Source organism: Poecilia latipinna, unplaced genomic scaffold (genome assembly GCF_001443285.1).
Source record: "Poecilia latipinna isolate Pla-1442-1.1 unplaced genomic scaffold, P_latipinna-1.0 Scaffold639, whole genome shotgun sequence".
Taxonomy (NCBI): Eukaryota; Metazoa; Chordata; class Actinopteri; order Cyprinodontiformes; family Poeciliidae; genus Poecilia; species Poecilia latipinna.
The window spans coordinates 77528-95175 of record NW_015113255.1 but is presented as its reverse complement, the minus strand read 5'-3'; the positions used below and the strand labels follow the sequence as shown (position 1 = coordinate 95175).

General features: G+C 40.3%; 2 protein-coding genes across 3 annotated transcripts in view; one reads left to right on the top strand and one right to left on the bottom strand.

The window, feature by feature from the left end:
- Positions 1 to 8761, top strand: part of LOC106954230 (acidic amino acid decarboxylase GADL1-like) — a 21640-nt gene extending 12879 nt beyond the window's left edge. For both annotated transcript variants that reach the window (XM_015043563.1, XM_015043562.1), the window contains 12 exons: positions 2056 to 2146; positions 2252 to 2361; positions 2910 to 3025; positions 3281 to 3360; positions 3556 to 3610; positions 3691 to 3807; positions 3884 to 3948; positions 4616 to 4697; positions 4856 to 5055; positions 6293 to 6344; positions 6444 to 6533; positions 8198 to 8761. In XM_015043563.1, coding sequence (XP_014899049.1) covers positions 2056 to 2146; positions 2252 to 2361; positions 2910 to 3025; positions 3281 to 3360; positions 3556 to 3610; positions 3691 to 3807; positions 3884 to 3948; positions 4616 to 4697; positions 4856 to 5055; positions 6293 to 6344; positions 6444 to 6533; positions 8198 to 8371 — 1232 coding nt within the window. In that variant the 3' untranslated portion in view covers positions 8372 to 8761. The remainder of the gene's footprint in view (positions 1 to 2055; positions 2147 to 2251; positions 2362 to 2909; positions 3026 to 3280; positions 3361 to 3555; positions 3611 to 3690; positions 3808 to 3883; positions 3949 to 4615; positions 4698 to 4855; positions 5056 to 6292; positions 6345 to 6443; positions 6534 to 8197) is intronic.
- An 824-nt stretch (positions 8762 to 9585) lies between these two features.
- Positions 9586 to 17648, bottom strand: part of LOC106954229 (acidic amino acid decarboxylase GADL1-like) — a 12593-nt gene continuing 4530 nt past the window's right edge. The window contains exons 2-15 of the mRNA XM_015043561.1: positions 17380 to 17528; positions 17155 to 17281; positions 16668 to 16758; positions 16454 to 16563; positions 16225 to 16340; positions 13940 to 14019; positions 12917 to 12971; positions 12614 to 12730; positions 12470 to 12534; positions 12071 to 12152; positions 11699 to 11898; positions 11072 to 11123; positions 10829 to 10918; positions 9586 to 10070 (exon numbers count right to left, since the gene is read on the bottom strand). Coding sequence (XP_014899047.1) covers positions 9897 to 10070; positions 10829 to 10918; positions 11072 to 11123; positions 11699 to 11898; positions 12071 to 12152; positions 12470 to 12534; positions 12614 to 12730; positions 12917 to 12971; positions 13940 to 14019; positions 16225 to 16340; positions 16454 to 16563; positions 16668 to 16758; positions 17155 to 17281; positions 17380 to 17528 — 1508 coding nt within the window. The 3' untranslated portion in view covers positions 9586 to 9896. The remainder of the gene's footprint in view (positions 10071 to 10828; positions 10919 to 11071; positions 11124 to 11698; positions 11899 to 12070; positions 12153 to 12469; positions 12535 to 12613; positions 12731 to 12916; positions 12972 to 13939; positions 14020 to 16224; positions 16341 to 16453; positions 16564 to 16667; positions 16759 to 17154; positions 17282 to 17379; positions 17529 to 17648) is intronic.

Below are 17648 nucleotides of genomic sequence, written 5' to 3'. Positions count from 1 at the left end.
AACCTGACTGNACTGAGGAGGTGATTCAGCTGCAGTCAAGTGTGTTGGACCAGGGAGACATCTAAGAGTTGCAGGACACTGGCCCTCGAGGACCAGGATTTCCCACCCCTGGTCTAGACAGAGTGAATTTATATAGCATTTACTAATCATCCTGTCAAAGCACTCCACAATAGAACCACATTCACCAGTGAAAAGATCAGTTTCCTTCTCCTCCTCCCTGTGCTGCTGTTGTCGTCTGAAGAAATGGACCAAAAACAACCAATCAGAGCCAGGAGGAGGGTCTTTGTGCTATCACTCAGTACTGCTCAATGTCCTGATGGCGGAGAAACAAGTTACAGTTACTTACAGGGAAGCTGTTTATCCACTGTCATCGGTGGCCATGCTAACTAGCCTAGCATTCATGGCAGGCTATATTGTAGTGAACCAGCTGTAGCATAGCAGAGAGCAAGAGTAGAGGATGATCATGAGAGTGTTTGAAAGCACTAAGACCCTCCTCCTGGCACTGATTGGTTGCTTCTGACTTAGTGGTGTATTTCTACAGTTAGTGGGAGCACTGGAAAAAGGCAGCGGAGCTCGAGTTTTTCACAGATATTCTGTGTTACTGTCAAGACAAGTTTGACAAATATATAAAAGACCCATTTTTATCAAAGTTACATATTGCAGTATGTGACACGAGAATAAAACACACAACTTTCCTATAGAAAGACTCCTCCCATTAACCGTCGCCCAATGACAGAATTGTCATTGGGCTATATAAAATAGCTGCTATATAAAATAGCTTAGTAGCTATTAGGGAGCAGACAGGTCTGGGCCATGTGTGATGTCAGGACAGCACTGCTGGTTGACTGCTGACATGGCAACTGGTATTATTGGACCAGTTCTGGAAATTAACATACCACATACTATGTGGTATGTACCTACCATACCACATAACATGTGGTATGTGGAACATACCATAGTGGTATAGTTTATGTGGCCCAAGTCTGTATATATGTATGGCTGATTGTGGCTTAATTTATGATGCCAGTGGCGTTCATGTACTTATTGTGAATTCATTCTTACATTTTATTCCAAACTTCAGTGGTGTCTGATGAACAATGAGAAGGAGAAATCCACTGGATCCTACTGGTTATTATCCGAGCTCTTCCTGTTTCAGGACTGAGTTTGTTTTTCATTTTTTTGGTATTTTTGTAAGCCAATATTTTTTCATTAAATATTTCCCACCACTGAACTAGAGGTTCGCTGTGCCTGGGTACTTTTGCAATCTCATCATGACTCGCTAAGTGACAATGCAGTTGCCAATGGATGCTGCTTCTCTTTGCAGTTTGTAGGGAAGAACACTGTAAATCATCATTTCTTCAATGCTTGATAGTAGTTTCATTACATGTTAATCTGAACTGTTTGTGTAAAGTTTTGATGTTTATCAATTAAAAATAAATATTTGTGTAACTGTGTCACTGTTGTGGCATTTTAATATGAATCACATGGCAAATTTATTGCATTACTTTATTGAGGTGCATGCAAACATTGTTTTCCCTGAAATGCAATAACAGCATTCCTTTAGTAAATGGTTGATCATTTGTAGCGGAGGATGAAAATCATTCTGACATCATGTAAAAAGCTCAACTCTTTCTGCTTGATTATTTTGCGGGATTGACTGATCTGTAATTTCACAGCAGAAGTTGCTTAATAGATATATTTTTAACAAGATTTGAACCAGGTGAAGTTAAAACTACCACTTGAGGAGTTCTGGGTAGAACAGATTTACAGACAGAGACGGAATGACTTGAAGAGTCATACATTTTTTGTACAGCTTTGTCTCATTACTGCTGTAAATATCTTGTAATTAGACTTTTTGGAGTCTGCATACTCCTGTTAATGCTTATTTGGTTTCAGCCCTACTTTAATTTGCATCACATAGAAAGCTGAAACCTGGAAAGGGTTATTATAAATCTCCAATCTTTCATAATTATTCTGTCCTAGTTGGAGCTCTGTGATGATATGTGACTAGATGTTTTTTTCTCCCTGAATGAACCGTTTGTGTTTCATTTCCAGCTCATCCTCATTTCTTCAACCAGCTGTATGCGGGGCTGGAACCATACTCCCTGGTGGCTAGCTTCATCACTGATGCCCTCAAACCCAGCCTGTGAGACCCTCACTTAATATTAATTAATATGAATTAATTGAGCCTTACAGGCTTTTATATCGTAGGATGAAGGATGCTGATGGGGAAACGTGTCATTTTGCTCAGGTACACCTATGAGATGTCTCCAGTCTTCACTCTGATGGAGAATGCTGTGCTCAGGAAGCTGATACAGACAGTTGGCTGGGAGGAAGGAGGAGATGGACTCTTTAACGCAGGTATTAGTTTACACTGGCAGTCAGCTCACAACCAGATATTAAACAATGAAAGAGTATTTGTCCCCTTAAAACTTTCCTTGTTTCTTTTTTGTCCCACTAAAATGTTTCAAATCATCAAATGAAATATCATCTGGGACGAATGCAGGGATCAAATGATTTAGTTGAGGCTTGAATAAAGCCCAAAACCAAGACGACCCTGTGTGAAAAGGTAGTTAACTTCCTCACTTAATGAAGGCAGTCAAGAATTGGCATTGTTGATAGGAAATGAGTATTTTTACCTTGCCGAGGAACTTTTGCCTACTTTTCTTTACAGAATTGTTTTGATAAAGACACAAGTCATAGACAATATGATCATGACTGAATCTTATCCTTCAGTATTTTCTGACAGAGAAGAAGCCACAGCTCCATAAGTAAAATAAAGTTGTCCAGATGGCACACATTTATCACAATTCCACCAGCAGGTTTAACCGTGTGTTCATACAGCTTTAATCACTCACTAGCTGTCAGTAGATCTGGTGTCCCAATGTGTCCCATCTTGTTTTTTTAAGGTGGGTCGATGTCCAACATGTACGCCTTGAACCTAGCCAGGTACCGTCATTTTCCTGAAATCAAGGAGCTTGGAAACTCTGCAGCTCCCCGGCTGGCGGTGTTCACATCACAAGAGGTATGGTTGTTAATGTACAACATGTCCCAGCAGAAAACTTCCATCAAGATTCACACTAAGGCAGCAGGTTTTTTTTTCTCCTGTCAAAAAAAAAAAAAAAAAAAAAAATCAGTTACAGTGTAATAAAGAGCCTGCTTGTTTGAACTGGTGGATTTCACAACCAAGTGGACTTGAGTCTTAAAAAGGAAGATCAGGCAGCGGCTTTTCATGGTTTTTGTTTTGACTGCACATGAACTCTGTTTTGATCTCTTCCAGTGTCATTACTCCATCTCAAAAGCTGCAGCTCTAATGGGAATCGGCACAAAGAATGTCTTTGTGGTTCCGTCTGATAAGAGGTAAATCACCACACACGTTTTGGAACTCTGCTGCTTCTAGTTCTGTCAGATCTAGTCTCACAGAACTGGTTTTATTATTAATATTTTAATATTATCTACAAAAAGTTTAATTTCTTTCGCAGTTGTGTAAAAGTATGTGTTTGTTTATTTTGAAGAAATTTTATGATGAAACTCCAACTTGTTTTTGTATTTCAGAGGAAAGATGATTCCCTCTGCTCTTGAGGAGCAAATAGAGTCTGTTAAAAGTGAGGTGAGAAACTTTATTCGAAAGATATGTAAGGTCAACACTTTTGCGAGAAAGTCAGATCAAATGCTTGTGTTTGAATTCAGGGTGGAGTTCCCTTCATGGTGAATGCCACGGCGGGGACCACTGTCCTTGGAGCCTTCGATCCTATTGACGAAATTGCAGATATCTGTGAGAAAAACAAACTGTGGCTGCATGTGGATGTAAGTCAAGGAATTCATTCACGCAACGCAACCATGGCAATAGCATGTATGGTCATTTTGTTTTTCTCTTTAACAGGCATGTTGGGGAGGAGCAGTTCTCATGTCCAACAAGCACAAGCTCCTAATGAAAGGAATTCACAGGTGATTCACTGGTTAATTTCATTCGTGTTTGAAAGATGCACAACCGTCCCAGAATAGATAACATCTGCTAATTTCATTCAATTCAATTCAATTCAATTCAATTCAATTCAATTCAATTCAATTCAATTCAATTCAATTCAATTCAATTCAATTCAATTTGTCCCTAAGCAGCACTTTAAGGGCACAGTGGAGCAACACAAACACAGGCACATTACAGCATTAAAAACTAATGATTGTCATGTATAAAGGCCACTTTTGAGACACCCTCTTATGACGACTTTAAGTGCTTACTTTATTACTTCAAACACAAAATATAACTTAATACACATTAACGCAAGATATTTCTCCATGTCAATATCTTTTAGTTGCAAAGATATTGACTTTGCAACTAAAGTCAGTATCTTTAGTTGCAAATCTAAAGAAGTCTTTAACAAAAAATATTCAGTAGGAAGTGTAGTGCTCAGCATCCGGTAACAGTGAGACCAAAGAACAAGTTACCCCTCAATTCAGACAAGTAACAAGTGTGAGTCTGATGTTTCCTTTAAATCAGTTGAGAATTTGTGTTTGGTTGTATGTTAACTTTCATTGAAATGATGAAATACAGAAAAGCCAGGTTCTTGTGATGGCACCACCGAGGTTAATGTCTCACCTTTGTTCCTATGTAAAGAGTCGACTCTGTTTCCTGGAACCCTCACAAGATGCTGATGGCCTGTCTGCAATGCTCAGCTTTCCTGGTCAGAGACAAAACTGTAAGAACAGCTCTGATGATTCTCTGTTATTTAGAAATGGAACGCACCTTTTAACACTTAAGCAAAAATGTTGATGTTTACATTTTATAAGACACCTAGGAATTGCAAGTGGATGAAAAAAACAGGACATCACATTTAGCGTTGCTGTCTCTCTGCAGCATCTCCTCCAGCGCTGCCACTCCGCTCGGGCTTCCTACCTCTTTCAGCAGGACAAGTTCTACGACTTGAGCTACGACACCGGGGACAAGTCGGTCCAGTGCAGCAGGAAGCCAGATGCCTTCAAATTCTGGCTAATGTGGAAAGCTTTGGGTACCAGTGAGCTGGAGCAGAGGGTGGACAGAGCTCTCGCCATGGCCAGGTCAGTTTGGCTGCAGGGCAACACTTCAGCCTGGTTACATCAGGATGGAACCTGTCCAGCTGGAATTAAGAAAGGCTTTTGCTGTGCTTTGAAACTTTGAAATGACTAAGTTAAATTCAATTCAATTCAAAAATATATTATTCATTCTAAAGTGAAAATAAATGTTGTAGCCTCTGATGGCTGTGGCCAGGAATGATCTCCGGTTGTGGTCTGTATCACAATGGTTCTCTAAAAGTCTCTGACTGGGGGCACTCTGTTCCTGTCTGACAGTTGGATGAAGAGGATGCTCAGAGTTATCCGTAATGTTCTTCATTTTATGAAGAGTCCTTCTTTACATAGTTATCTCAGGAAGTTCTGGAACTGTTTCCCAATCAGCTTGTTGATCTTCTTTGTTGCTGCCCTAGCAGATGATGGTGGGAGAGATTGAGTTCTCCACAACGCTTGCAGAAAAAAATGCAGCGTCTTGTTGCAAACACTGGAGAACCTAACCTTCCTCAAGAAGTAAAGTCTGCTTCCCCCTTCTTATAGACATCATCCTTGCAGACACATAGACCGCGATCTGTTTTTCAGGTGGTTATTTAGGCGTCCATCTGTGTCTTCTGGAGTTTCTGACGTGAAATCAGACAGAACATTGATCCTCAGTGCTTCCTGCTTCGTTCAGGTGACAGTGGGTTTACTGAAGCAGCTGTCTGGTGACGTTTTGAACCTCAGCTCCTTGCTGTCTCTAATGTTGACTTTAAGTTGCTTCTGTGATCATTTCTCTCTGAAGCCTCTCTTTTCTTGGTTATCAGTTCCATTAGTTCACTGGTGATCCAGGTTTGTTACCGGGGAAGCTTCTCACTGTTCTGGTTGTTCTGGTGGGGATGATGCTGTCCACACAGAAGTTTATACAGTCTATCAGACACTCAGTCATAACATTGATGTCCTTTCTTTGTGGCTGGCACAGTGCATCCCAGTCTGTAGCCTCAAAACAAGCAACCCTGCAAGGCTATTTCAGCTTCCTGTGACCATCTTCTTATTGCTCTCTGCATCGCAGAGTGTCTCTTCCAAACAGAGAAATCTAATACTGAGATTTGCCAAGAGGAGGTATGAATTCTTGACATTCACAAAAACCAAATTTAATATGTTTTTCTCCTTTAAAGCCGCTGACAAGTTGTTGAAGCATGCCCTTTCTTCATTTTACCATTTTCACCTAGTGCACTCTTTTTCTACACTCATTGCATAATTTCTTTTGTAGGTATCTTGCAGACGAAATTACAAAAAGGGAAGGCTTCCGTCTTGTAATGGAGGCAAGTTTACCTTTTATTAATGAAATATTAAATGTTTAATTTGAATTTTAAATGGTGTGATTTATTTATTTATTTATTTTTTGCTTTGTTCTTCTGCAGCCTGAATATGCAAATGTTTGCTTCTGGTACATCCCACCAAGTCTGAGAGACCTGCCAGATGGCCCAGAGTTCCAGGAAAAACTACACAATGTATGTAATGAAGCAATGTTATTGTTAAAGTGTGGAAAAACCTAAAAAAATATAATGCAATGATCTGCAAATCCTTTTCAATGAATATTTAGTTGTACTATACATACATAGAGCTATCTCTGCCATACTACAAAGGATGGATATTTAATGTTCCAATGGATCAACTTTTTGATGGTTTTGCAAATATTCACTCATTTTGAATTCAATGCCTGCACCACGATCCAAAATAAGTAAGGACAGGGACAACAAAAGACTAGGAAAGTTGAGGAATGCTCAAAAAAACACTTGTTTGGAACCTTTAATTATAACTTTATTATAAACAAGTGAGTCATCCCTAAAAAATGTTTACAAGCAAGAATGAGGTGAGGTTCACCACTTTGTGAGCAACTGCATGACCAAATAGTCCAGCAGTTAAAGAACAACGTCTCTCAACAGCAGGATTGTAGGGATTTCATCTTTTACAGTCGAAGCCATCATCGAAATATTCAGAAAATCTGAAGAAATATTTGCAAGTAAGCAGGAAGGCCGAAAGCAGCACTGAATACCCGTGACCTTCGATCCCTCAGGTGGTATTGCATTAAAAGCCGACATCATTCTGTAACACATGAGCTCACGAGCACTTCAGAAAACCATTGTAAGTAAGTACAGTTTGTCACTAGATCTACAAGGGCCAGTTAAACCTTTCCTATGTGAAATGAAAGCCATATATCAATAACACCCAGAAACATCGCCGGCTTCCCTGAGGCCCATTTCATCTACGATGGGCTGACGCAACGTGAAGATTTTTTTAAAATCTTGATGGTGGTGTCCGCCAGGCCAGAGAGGAAAAGAACCGTCCGGATTGTTCCCTGTACACAGTTCAGGAGCTAGTGTCTGTGATGGTACTGGCATGTGTGTGGAATGAGTAACTTGTGAAGACACCGTTAATGCTGAAAGGTACATTCAGGTTTTGGAACAACATGTTTTTCATGGAGCCCCCTGCTTATCCCAGCCAGACAATGCCAAGTCATATTCTGTATGTATTAAAATACATTGGCTCTATAATATAGTACTAGGCTGGCCTGTCTGCAGTCCAGACCTGTCTTAAAATGAATGGCATGTCATGAAGCATATCAAAGGAGACCCCAGACTGTTGACCAGCTGAAGATGTACAACAAGAAAGAATGGTCAAGAATTTCACACACAAAGCTTGTCCACACAAGGCTCAGCTGTTCCTTAGGTCAACACAACATTCAAAATTACAACCTGCACTTAGTTTATGAGAACAGCTCTTTTGGTCATTTTTGTCAATATATACCCATTCTTCTATGTTAAGAAAGGTGTGTTATATCAAAGTAATTTTGATGATCAATTTTAAGTTCAAATAAATTCCAAATTGGAGTGCCCTTTATGTTTTTCAGTCAATAGATGGGTTTTCACCCTGCTGCTTAAAAAGCTATTTATTTTGGCTACTGAGATATAGACAAATTTAATCAGTCTGATCTGTTCATCAGAAATAGTTTCAGATCTGTGCCAGTATCTAAAATTTAGATTTGAACCTTGAACCTATGAGTCATGAGTTCTTGCTGTAGACTTTGGCATGCTGTTGTGGATTGTTGTTTGAGTTTGGATGCATTATTATGAAGTTTTTAGTTAGTATCTTTTGTTGCCCCCTGTGCCTCCAGGTGGCGCCAGTTGTTAAGGAACGCATGATGAAGAAGGGCAGCATGATGGTGGGCTACCAGCCTCACAGAGGCCAAGCCAACTTCTTCAGGATGGTGGTGATCAGCCCTCAGGTCAGCAGGCAGGACATGGACTTTGTCCTGGATGAGATACACAGCCTGGGAAAGGATTTATGATACGCTGACAGTTTATCAGGTTCATCATATCTTCTGTAAGTTTATAAAGAATCATTTGCAGAATCATGTCCCTGCATATTTTGCATTAATAACGCCATCAGGGTTGAAATTTGTACTTGGAATATATTACTTTTGGCACTTTTACCCTCAGTGACTCTTCCTCATATTTTCAATTGAGGAAGCTGTTGATATCACGAGTGTGAAAAGCTAAGAGATCTAAGTTTAGGGTGTCAGGTTTAGATTTGGTTATGCAAGTAGTTTTCAGCACACAGTGTTGTAAGAGTGCAATGTTTATTTCCATGTCATCTTCAGATTCATACTTTGTGTCAGAAATATTTTTTCATGGAACTGGAACAATAATAAACCAACTATCTCTGGTCGTTCTGAAGCGTGTGTGTCGTTCATTATCGCCACTGTGTAAATGAGACTTCAGGATCATGGGTCATAAGGTCAGATGTATCCACTGACCCCACATTCTCTCCTCTCAAAATAAATGTTGTCTGGTTATAGCAGTGTTCACAAAATCGTTTGACACGGGGAACATCTCAGGCAGAACATTTATGAAACATGTAGGACAACTTATTCATGTGCTTCAGAATTGTATCTATTTAATAATAGTTATTTTAGTGACCTCTAACATTTGGATATCTTACACTGTGCTATATAAACATCATAGATAAAAACTGTACAAGTACAAATTGCAGCTGCTGCTGTTATGGCAACAGCTTATGAAGGTGAAGCTGTAAGCCCTTCAATAACCATGTGCCTGATCATTACTGTCAGTGCTGTGCCTGACAGTAATTATTCTGATGATGATGATTATGAGGGCTTTGATGAACTGGATAACTGGAGGCTGACCGTACTTCTGATTTCAGCATCTCTGTCTTAAGCTGTACAGTAACTTTCTACAGTTTGGACTGTAATCCGGTATAAGTGTGGGTAGCTAATAAAAGAGGTCTGTTGTCAAACATATTTACATTAAGAACATTTATTTCAGAATTTCAATTTGTGCAATTTTATGGTTAATAGAAACACAGCTACTGTTTGATGTGAGGATGAAAACTTAAACTTCATAAGTTAGTGCTATTTTGAAAAACTTTTTATGGAAAAACAATAACTAATACTACAAGTAAACTCAAGAAAATAGCACAAAAATAATGGAAATGAAGGCACAACACTGAATATAAAAAGGAAAAAGTGGTGTTCAGTGTACATACAAAATGTTCAAACATGTTAAAATTTAAAATACATCAAATTCATAGACTAGACAAAAATATTTAATACATTTTTGTGGATTGACAATGTTGGGGAATTATAGCTCCTCTATTGCTTTTGTATGGATACAAAGTATAAAAATTGTTGCATATATACAGATCATCAGTTGTCTTTCCAGGATCCAGGTGATGGTACAGTCTGTCGTTACAACTACAGCTTCTGTTGATTCATTTAGCTTCCAGAAAATGATGGACTTTCAAGTCCATCCACAGTGGATGAATAAAAGCTCTTGATGGAAACCCGTCCTGGATCACAAGTCCTTTCCCAGCCTGTGTATCTCATCCAGGACAAAATCCAAATCCTGCTTGCTCACCTGAGGGCTGATCACCACCATCCGGAAGAAGTTGGGCTTGTCTCCATGCTTCTGATATCCAATCATCATACTGCCCTTCTTCATCATACGCTCCTTAACTACTGGCGCCACCTGCAGGCGAAAGAGAGAGGCTACAACTTTCACTGTCTAATTTTTACACTTACAGACTGGTTCCAGTAGAGGTCTGGTTCAGGAATGAAAGACTGAGGATCACATGCTTAAAAATCATGGACTGTTTGCTAAACATTGGCTTCATGGTCCTAAGAGATGAGTAAAAGCAGTTCTTATGTTTTACCATCTAACTCAGCTAAAAAAAAAAAAACAAACAAAAAAAACAGAAGCGGTACGTGTAAGAAAAAAAAAGCATAATTTACTGTTCACCAACATGATTCAAGGATTAAAGCTGCAGTAACTTTTATAAACACTTATTTTTTTACATATTTGATGAAACTGTCACTATGGTATGAGAATCTGTGAGAAAAAGACCTCCTTCGCCCTTACTCTTTGCCACGCTGTAGCTAGCATAGTTTGTTGTGGATGCTGAGGATGGCAGATGGCAGATAAACTGTTTTCCAGTAATGGTAAATAGTTTCTCCACCATTAGCTCATTTAGAAGTGAGTACATGAGAATGAGTGACAGCACTAAGACCCGCCTGCTGGCTCTGATTGGTTGTTTTCAGTTGGAGCAAAGGGAGGAGGTGGAGATCAAACTCTTCACAGATTATCTGTTACAACATTGTGATAGTTTTAACAAATATGTAAAAGTCATATTTTTTTAATGAAAGTTGCATACTGCAACTCTAGCTGAACAAAGATACTGAAGCTAATGTAACCTTCATATGCCAACATATTAAAAACAGACTCCTTACAGTGTGTAGCTTCTTCCACAGCTCGGGGCTTTCTGGAAGGTTCCTCAGACTCGGTGGAATGTACCAGAAGCAAACATTTGCAAACTCAGGCTGTGAATGACATTTTTTTTTTGTTTTGTTTTTTTTGTCAAAACGAAATAGTTTAGACATGGAAATGTGTCACATATCTGATAACTTTTACAAATAACTACCTCAATGAATATATCAGGAATTATACATATATTGGTTGAAAGAAAAACCCACCTCTATTACCAATCTGAATCCTTCTCTTTTTTTGATCTCTTGTGCGAGATACCTGCATCACAAAGAAGATTTAAAATCAGAAGAGAGTGATGTGTATGATCTGACTTCTTAAAATCAGACTGTTCACACAGGTTGTGGTTCTGCTGGAGGTTTCTTCCTGTTAAAGGGGAGATTTCCTCTCTACTGTGGCTATGCATGCCATGTATGGTGAATTCCTGCGAGTCAATAACTTGATGCAATCTGCTGGGTTTACTTAGAAAACTTTTTCTTAAACTGAATGATAAAGCGAACTTGACTGCCTTGTTTGATAACTATTGTGGATTTTATGTATCAGATTTTGAGTCTTTGAGTGACTGGACTGAATTTTGGGTGAGGGTTAGCTATTTATTAACTGATTAAGTCGTGCTTTGGATTGTTCTTGAAAAACTAATCAGTCATGGCTGATTAGTGGGTGAACCCGTTGATTCTTTACAGCAGACAGCCGCTCCCCTCTCTTGCAGGTACTGCGTACCTCTGCTAAATCTTTTTGGGGTATGCAGTACCCGACCGTACCCCCCTACTTTCACCCTTGTGTATAACTCTCTGTAAAAAAAGTAAACCATCCCAGATTCGTCTTCCCGGACTCACCGGGCCAAAGCCAGGGCCCTGTCCACCCTGTACTCCAGCTCTCTGGTGCCTACAGCTTTCCACACGAGCCAGAACTTGAAGGCGTCCGGCTTCCTGCTGCACTGGACCGACTTGTCCCCAGTGTCATAGCTCACATCGTAGAACTTGTCCTGCTGGAAGAGGTATGAAGCCCCAGCACAGTGGCAGCGCTGAAGGAGACACTTGCAAAAAGAAAAAAAAAAAAGCTTGAATACTATTGTGAAAAATATTCAACTTTAGGGGAGCTAAAATATTGTTTTACGCTAGTACAAAAATGCAGATTGTTGCCTCCATTATAGTTACTTTTTAAAAAATATCTCTGCAACAGATCAGGTAATAATCATGCTCTCTTACACTCTTGTCTCGGACCAGGAAGGCTGAGCACTGCAGGGTAGCCATCAGCATTTTGTGAAGGTTCCAGGCAACAGAATTGACTCTAATCAGGAACAAACAGAAATAGTAAATCTCAAATTTTAGCTGAATGGTTGAGTCACTTTTATGTGATGTATCCTCCAGAGGGAGTCATCTTATTCTGCTGGTTCAGAACTCAGAATGTTTTTAGAACTAACACTTAATTAGCGTGATGTTTATTATCTCTCATTTGGGGGGTGAATAATAATAAACTCTGGCTGTTTATAATCTTTATAAATGAGATCTTTAGGGAGTGGAGCTCCAGTCCATAACAGATGCTTTCATCTACATACGTGTGACCCAAACGGGCACAAAATACCCACTGACAGCGCTGCTGCTCACCTCTGGATGCCTTTTAACAAGTGCTTGTGCTTCTTCGACACGAGAGCGCCTCCACCCCAGCATGCCTGAGGAAAATAAAAATACAACAATGATGATGTGAGCTGCTGTGGAGACCTGGGGTAATAAACCAGTGGAGCAGCTCACATCCACATGGAGCCACAGGTTGTGCTTCTCGCAGATGTTGGCGATCTCATCGATAGGATCAAACGCGCCAAGCACTGTTGTTCCAGCAGTGGCATTTACGAAGAATGGAACTGCACCCTGAAGAGACACGTGTGTGCAAACAGGCAAAGACATATGAAAGATGCAAAAAGTAAAGCCACCCCCATCCACACACACACACACACACACACACACACACACACACACACACACACACACACACACACACACACACACACACACACACACACACACACACACACTAAAATAAGCTGGGTGGCTCACCTCACTTTTTGCCAGCTGTATTTTTTCTTCCAGAGCAGATGGAATCATTTTTCCCCTGAAAAGGAGGGAATATATGGTTTAAGATCAACTATATGAAGCAGCCATTTTAAAACAATGTTAATTTCAATGAGAATTTTTTTCAAGGTTCTCCTGTCCCTCACCTGTTGCTGTTAGCTCTTAGTCTAGTAGTGACTACTCTATTAGTCTAGTAGTGTTAAATCTTTGTCTGGATTTTTCTTTTTTTAGTTTTTAGTAACAAAAGTGCCATGGTTTGTCTAAAAGTGGAGCACTAACCAACACCTTTTTACTAGGAACAAGCTACCCTGTTTTACAGTAATCAATCTATGGAGCAGATAACCTTGTCTATAGGGGCAGTATTATGTGATTTCCAGCCATATAGTATCATTCTGCAGCACAACCTTCAGTTGTGACAAAAATACTGCATATGTCAAATATGACTTAAAAGAAATTTGACTTCATAATGTGACGCCTTGAAATTGGGCCTCCATCTCTTCAGAAATTCCTGCTCTTTCTGAAACTCTGCCTTCAGGAAGTCATCACACCATGGCTCTTCTATTAACCCTTTAACAACATTTTTACAGCGTCACAATGTGAAGTAACAGATAAACAGTTCCACCAGCTGTTTGCTAATTGCAGCTGGCTAGCTAGGTCCAAATAGGTGTTTTGCACACCTGAATGGTTGCCATGGGAGATTCAAGAATTTCTTAAACATCCATAAAAGAATAAAATCAACACTCCAAGTATGTTGTTGAGAGGGAATAAAATTATAACATGATGTAAAACTCAAAAAAGTCAATTTTACACAATAATGTTCCTATTTCTTAGTTTAAGAAAACTATTTTGTTCAATTGGCTCATTCATTTTTGAATTACATCTACATTTACCTTGTGTTTAATTTTACAGTACCAAGTAAAAGTGTTTACCCCTTGCATATTACTTTTGTCTTTGCATTTTCAGAAATAATACTTGAAAGAAGGTCAGAAAGTGTCAGGAACAGCTTACCTGTTATCAGAGGGAACCACATAAACGTTCTTAGTGCCAAATCCCAGTAAAGCTGCTGCCTTAGCGATGGAGTAATGACACTGAAAATGATAACATTGCTTAGGAATCGAAATATTTGCAACTCTTACTTTTCTATACTTGTATTTTATTTAAAATAACAAGAAACTGTTTAACTGACTGAAGGGCAACTAAATAACCCTCATATATATTTCACCAGTGGGATCAAGACTTACGTCTTTCTCTCCACTGTTAACATATGATGCTGTGAAAAAGTATTTTCACCAGCTTTCTTCAGTTTTTTATGCCAAGATTGTGGAACTGAAATACATATTTTGTAAAAACACATTTCATCAAATAGCACACATAACATGATGCTTCCACTTCTCTACTTTGCTGTTGGGACAGTGTAGCTTCCTCCTTTCTTTCAACCAAAAGTTGGTCAATACGGCCAAACACTTCAAGAACTTTATTGAAGTCGTAGTAATTATTGAAGTTGGTGAAAAAACATTTCAATTAGATTTTTTTCACCAACACAAGAAAGCAAATACTGTAACTTCTTGTGCTGGTTTTGAAGTAATTGCTTCTTTTATGCTGAGTCAGCGATTACCGGTACAGGACTTGTTCTACTATAAATAAGGACACTATTTTACCAGCTTTAATTAGCATCCTCACAAAGTTTTTTACTTTTGCTGTGGTGGTAGCCTGCTAAAAACCAGCCCCTTGTTCTACGCTTTGCTTCGCCCAGAAGGTTTGGATCCTCAGCTCTTGAGAAACAATTGCTTCCTGGAGGTGTGCACTAAATTTTACCCAATCGCTAACATTTGGCCGTGAGGTATGTCATGTGTCAACTACGCTATGAAGCTTACCAGAAACTGAGTGCTATGTAAGCAGCCATCCCCCACTGCGAAGACAGAATTGTCAAATCGAACAACATCTTTCCCAGCAATTATATTCTCCTTAAAAGTTCCTCTTGATCTGACTTTAACTACTCAATATGTGGAAGTGTTGAAAACACGAACTGAACAGCTTCCTTCACTTCCTTCACAGCTTCCTGTCATTGCTAAGCTACAGTCATAGGCAGACAACAATTCTAAAACAGAGCAGAAAATGTATGTCATTGTTCACAATGCCGCTTTCTGTTTGCTGATCAAATTAAATTCTACTGGAGGAACTGTGCTCTGTGGGAGAAATCCCAGACAGAGCAGTGGAGGTAGATGAGAATCAATCGGAATTGCATAGGAAGGCAATAACTACCCTAATGTGCTTATTATGGCAAATAGCAAACAGGAGCAGTTTTTATGATCCTATCTGACTTTAGACTGAAAAATTTTAGTCTGATTCAATGTCAAACAGTTAGAAAAACTTCATGTCGTCTTATCCAATGTATATATCTAGGTTCAACTGCATTTGACAATGAAACCTCATGGAGAGGTTTCATTGGCAAATGGTTTTGAGCCGGAAAAGGGTAGAGTGCCTTCTCTGGGCCAGGGGGGTCGTCCTGCCTCAAGTGGAGGAGTTTAAGTATCTGGGGATCTTGTTCACGAATGAGGGAAGAAGAGAGCGGGAGATCGACAGGCGGATTGGCGCAGAGTCTGCAGTGAAACGGGCGCTGTACTGGTCCGTCTTGGTGAAGAGAGAGCTGAGTCAAAAAGCGAAGCTCTCGATTTACCGGTCGAGCTACGTTCCCACCCTCATCTATTGTCATGAGCTTTGGGTCATGACCGAAAGAACAAGATCACGGATACAAGCGGCCAAAATGGGTTTCCTCCGCAGGGTGGCTGGGCTCTCCCTTAGAGATGGGGTGAAAAGCTCGGTCATCCGGGAGGGACTCAGAGTAGAGCTGCTGCTGCTAAGGATTCCTACTGGACGCCTCCCTGGTGAGGTGTTCCGGGCACGTCCCACCGGGAGGAGGCCCCGAGGCAGACCCTGGACACGCTGGAGGGACTATGTCTCTCAGCTGGCTTGGGAACGCCTTGGGGTTCCTCCGGAGGAGCTGGAAGAAGTGGGTGGGGAGAGGGAAGTCTGGGCCTCCCTTTTGAAGCTGCTGCCCCCGCGACCCGACCCCGGATAAGTGGAAGAAAATAGATGGATAGATGGATGGATGGATGGATGGATGGATGGATGGATAGATGGATGGATGGATGGATAGACCTCATGGAGAGGTAATAATGACAAGGGTTCTTCATGATGGCTTTCCCTCCTGCTTGGTCGATAGCATTGGAATGCTTGCAAAACAAAACTAATCTAAAGTCTAATTTTTCTGACAAGTTTCTCTAGAATCATACCTCCTGAGACGTCAACATGACCAGTCGTGGAGAAGCATAGATCCCGATCTCTTTGAAATCTGGACAGTAACGATACCGAGCTAAATTCACAGCATACATGTTGGACATGGAGCCTCCTGGAGGAGAAAGTAAACCCAGAAAGAGCAGCGTTTGTCAGAAACAGGAATAAAGATTCCGATAAAGACCATTATGACTCAATAGATGACAGAAATAATGCTGCTATACGAACCGGGATTAAAGAGTCCGTCGCCTCCCTCCTCCCATCCAATCAGCTTCATCATGGTCTTCAGTAAAACATCTTCAATCAGAGTGAAGACTGGGGCCATCTCATATGTGTACCTGATAGAATTTTATGAAATAATGCAGGCTAGCTATAATACTATGTAAAACCAATTGTGCATATTTTTTTCATGAGGTTTATAACATGATGCTGTATCACTCACTGGCTGGTTTTTATTGCCTCAATAATGAAGCTAGCCACCATGGAATGAGGCTCCATCCCTGCAAACAGCTGGTTGAAGAAACGAGGATGACCTGTAGAGGTGAAAATGAGCATCTATAAGATGATGGAGCTTATTGACTGGTTGACACGTCTCCCAGTCTGAAACACCAACCTACAGCAGCACCTTGTGACTTCAGGAAATAATATCTATGCTTTGACTCTCAGATTGACCTCCTGCTGTGTGTTTTTTGTCAAAACAACATCTAAGGTACTGCAGGCCTCGCTTCCCTGAGCTCAGTGCTCAGCCAGCGCCCAGCTTATGGCAGAAAGATCAGTCAAATAAAATTTATACATTTTATTTGACACATTTTATTATTTTATCTTAATGTTAAAGTACTTTGAACTTTAACGAATATGCAGTTCAGTTCACCTGCATCCTCATGTTTATGTTATTAAGCACACAAAATAAGAACGTTTCACTCAGTTACCAGTCTTCACACTGTATCTGATGGCGTCCCTGCAGCACTGCAGGATCTTGGACTCAGACTCTCCCGTGTCTTTGAGCTCGAGGTCCAGCAGCTCCTTCAGCTGTTCAGGGGAGCGCCACTCACACACCTATTTAACAGAGGCCAACTTTTACTGTCACACACCCTGTATACTTTGTAGCACAGCAGCAAAGAGCTAAGGAACAGGAAGGAAGATTATAGTTTTACCTTCTCTTTGACATTGGTTGCTTTCTTCACAGCCTCTTGGAGGATTATTTCCATGGCTTGTTGGATGAAGCTCTCTGCAGCCTCCATGTCCTCAGCAGCACCTGGAGAGCCTTTTTCTGGGTTTATCAGCTCTCCCACGGCGGTCTCACCTTTAAAGTTAATAACATACAAATTCATATGAATTTATGGAGAACCTTATATAAACAAGCACGCTACCAACCACACACACACACACACACACACACACACACAAACACACACACACACAC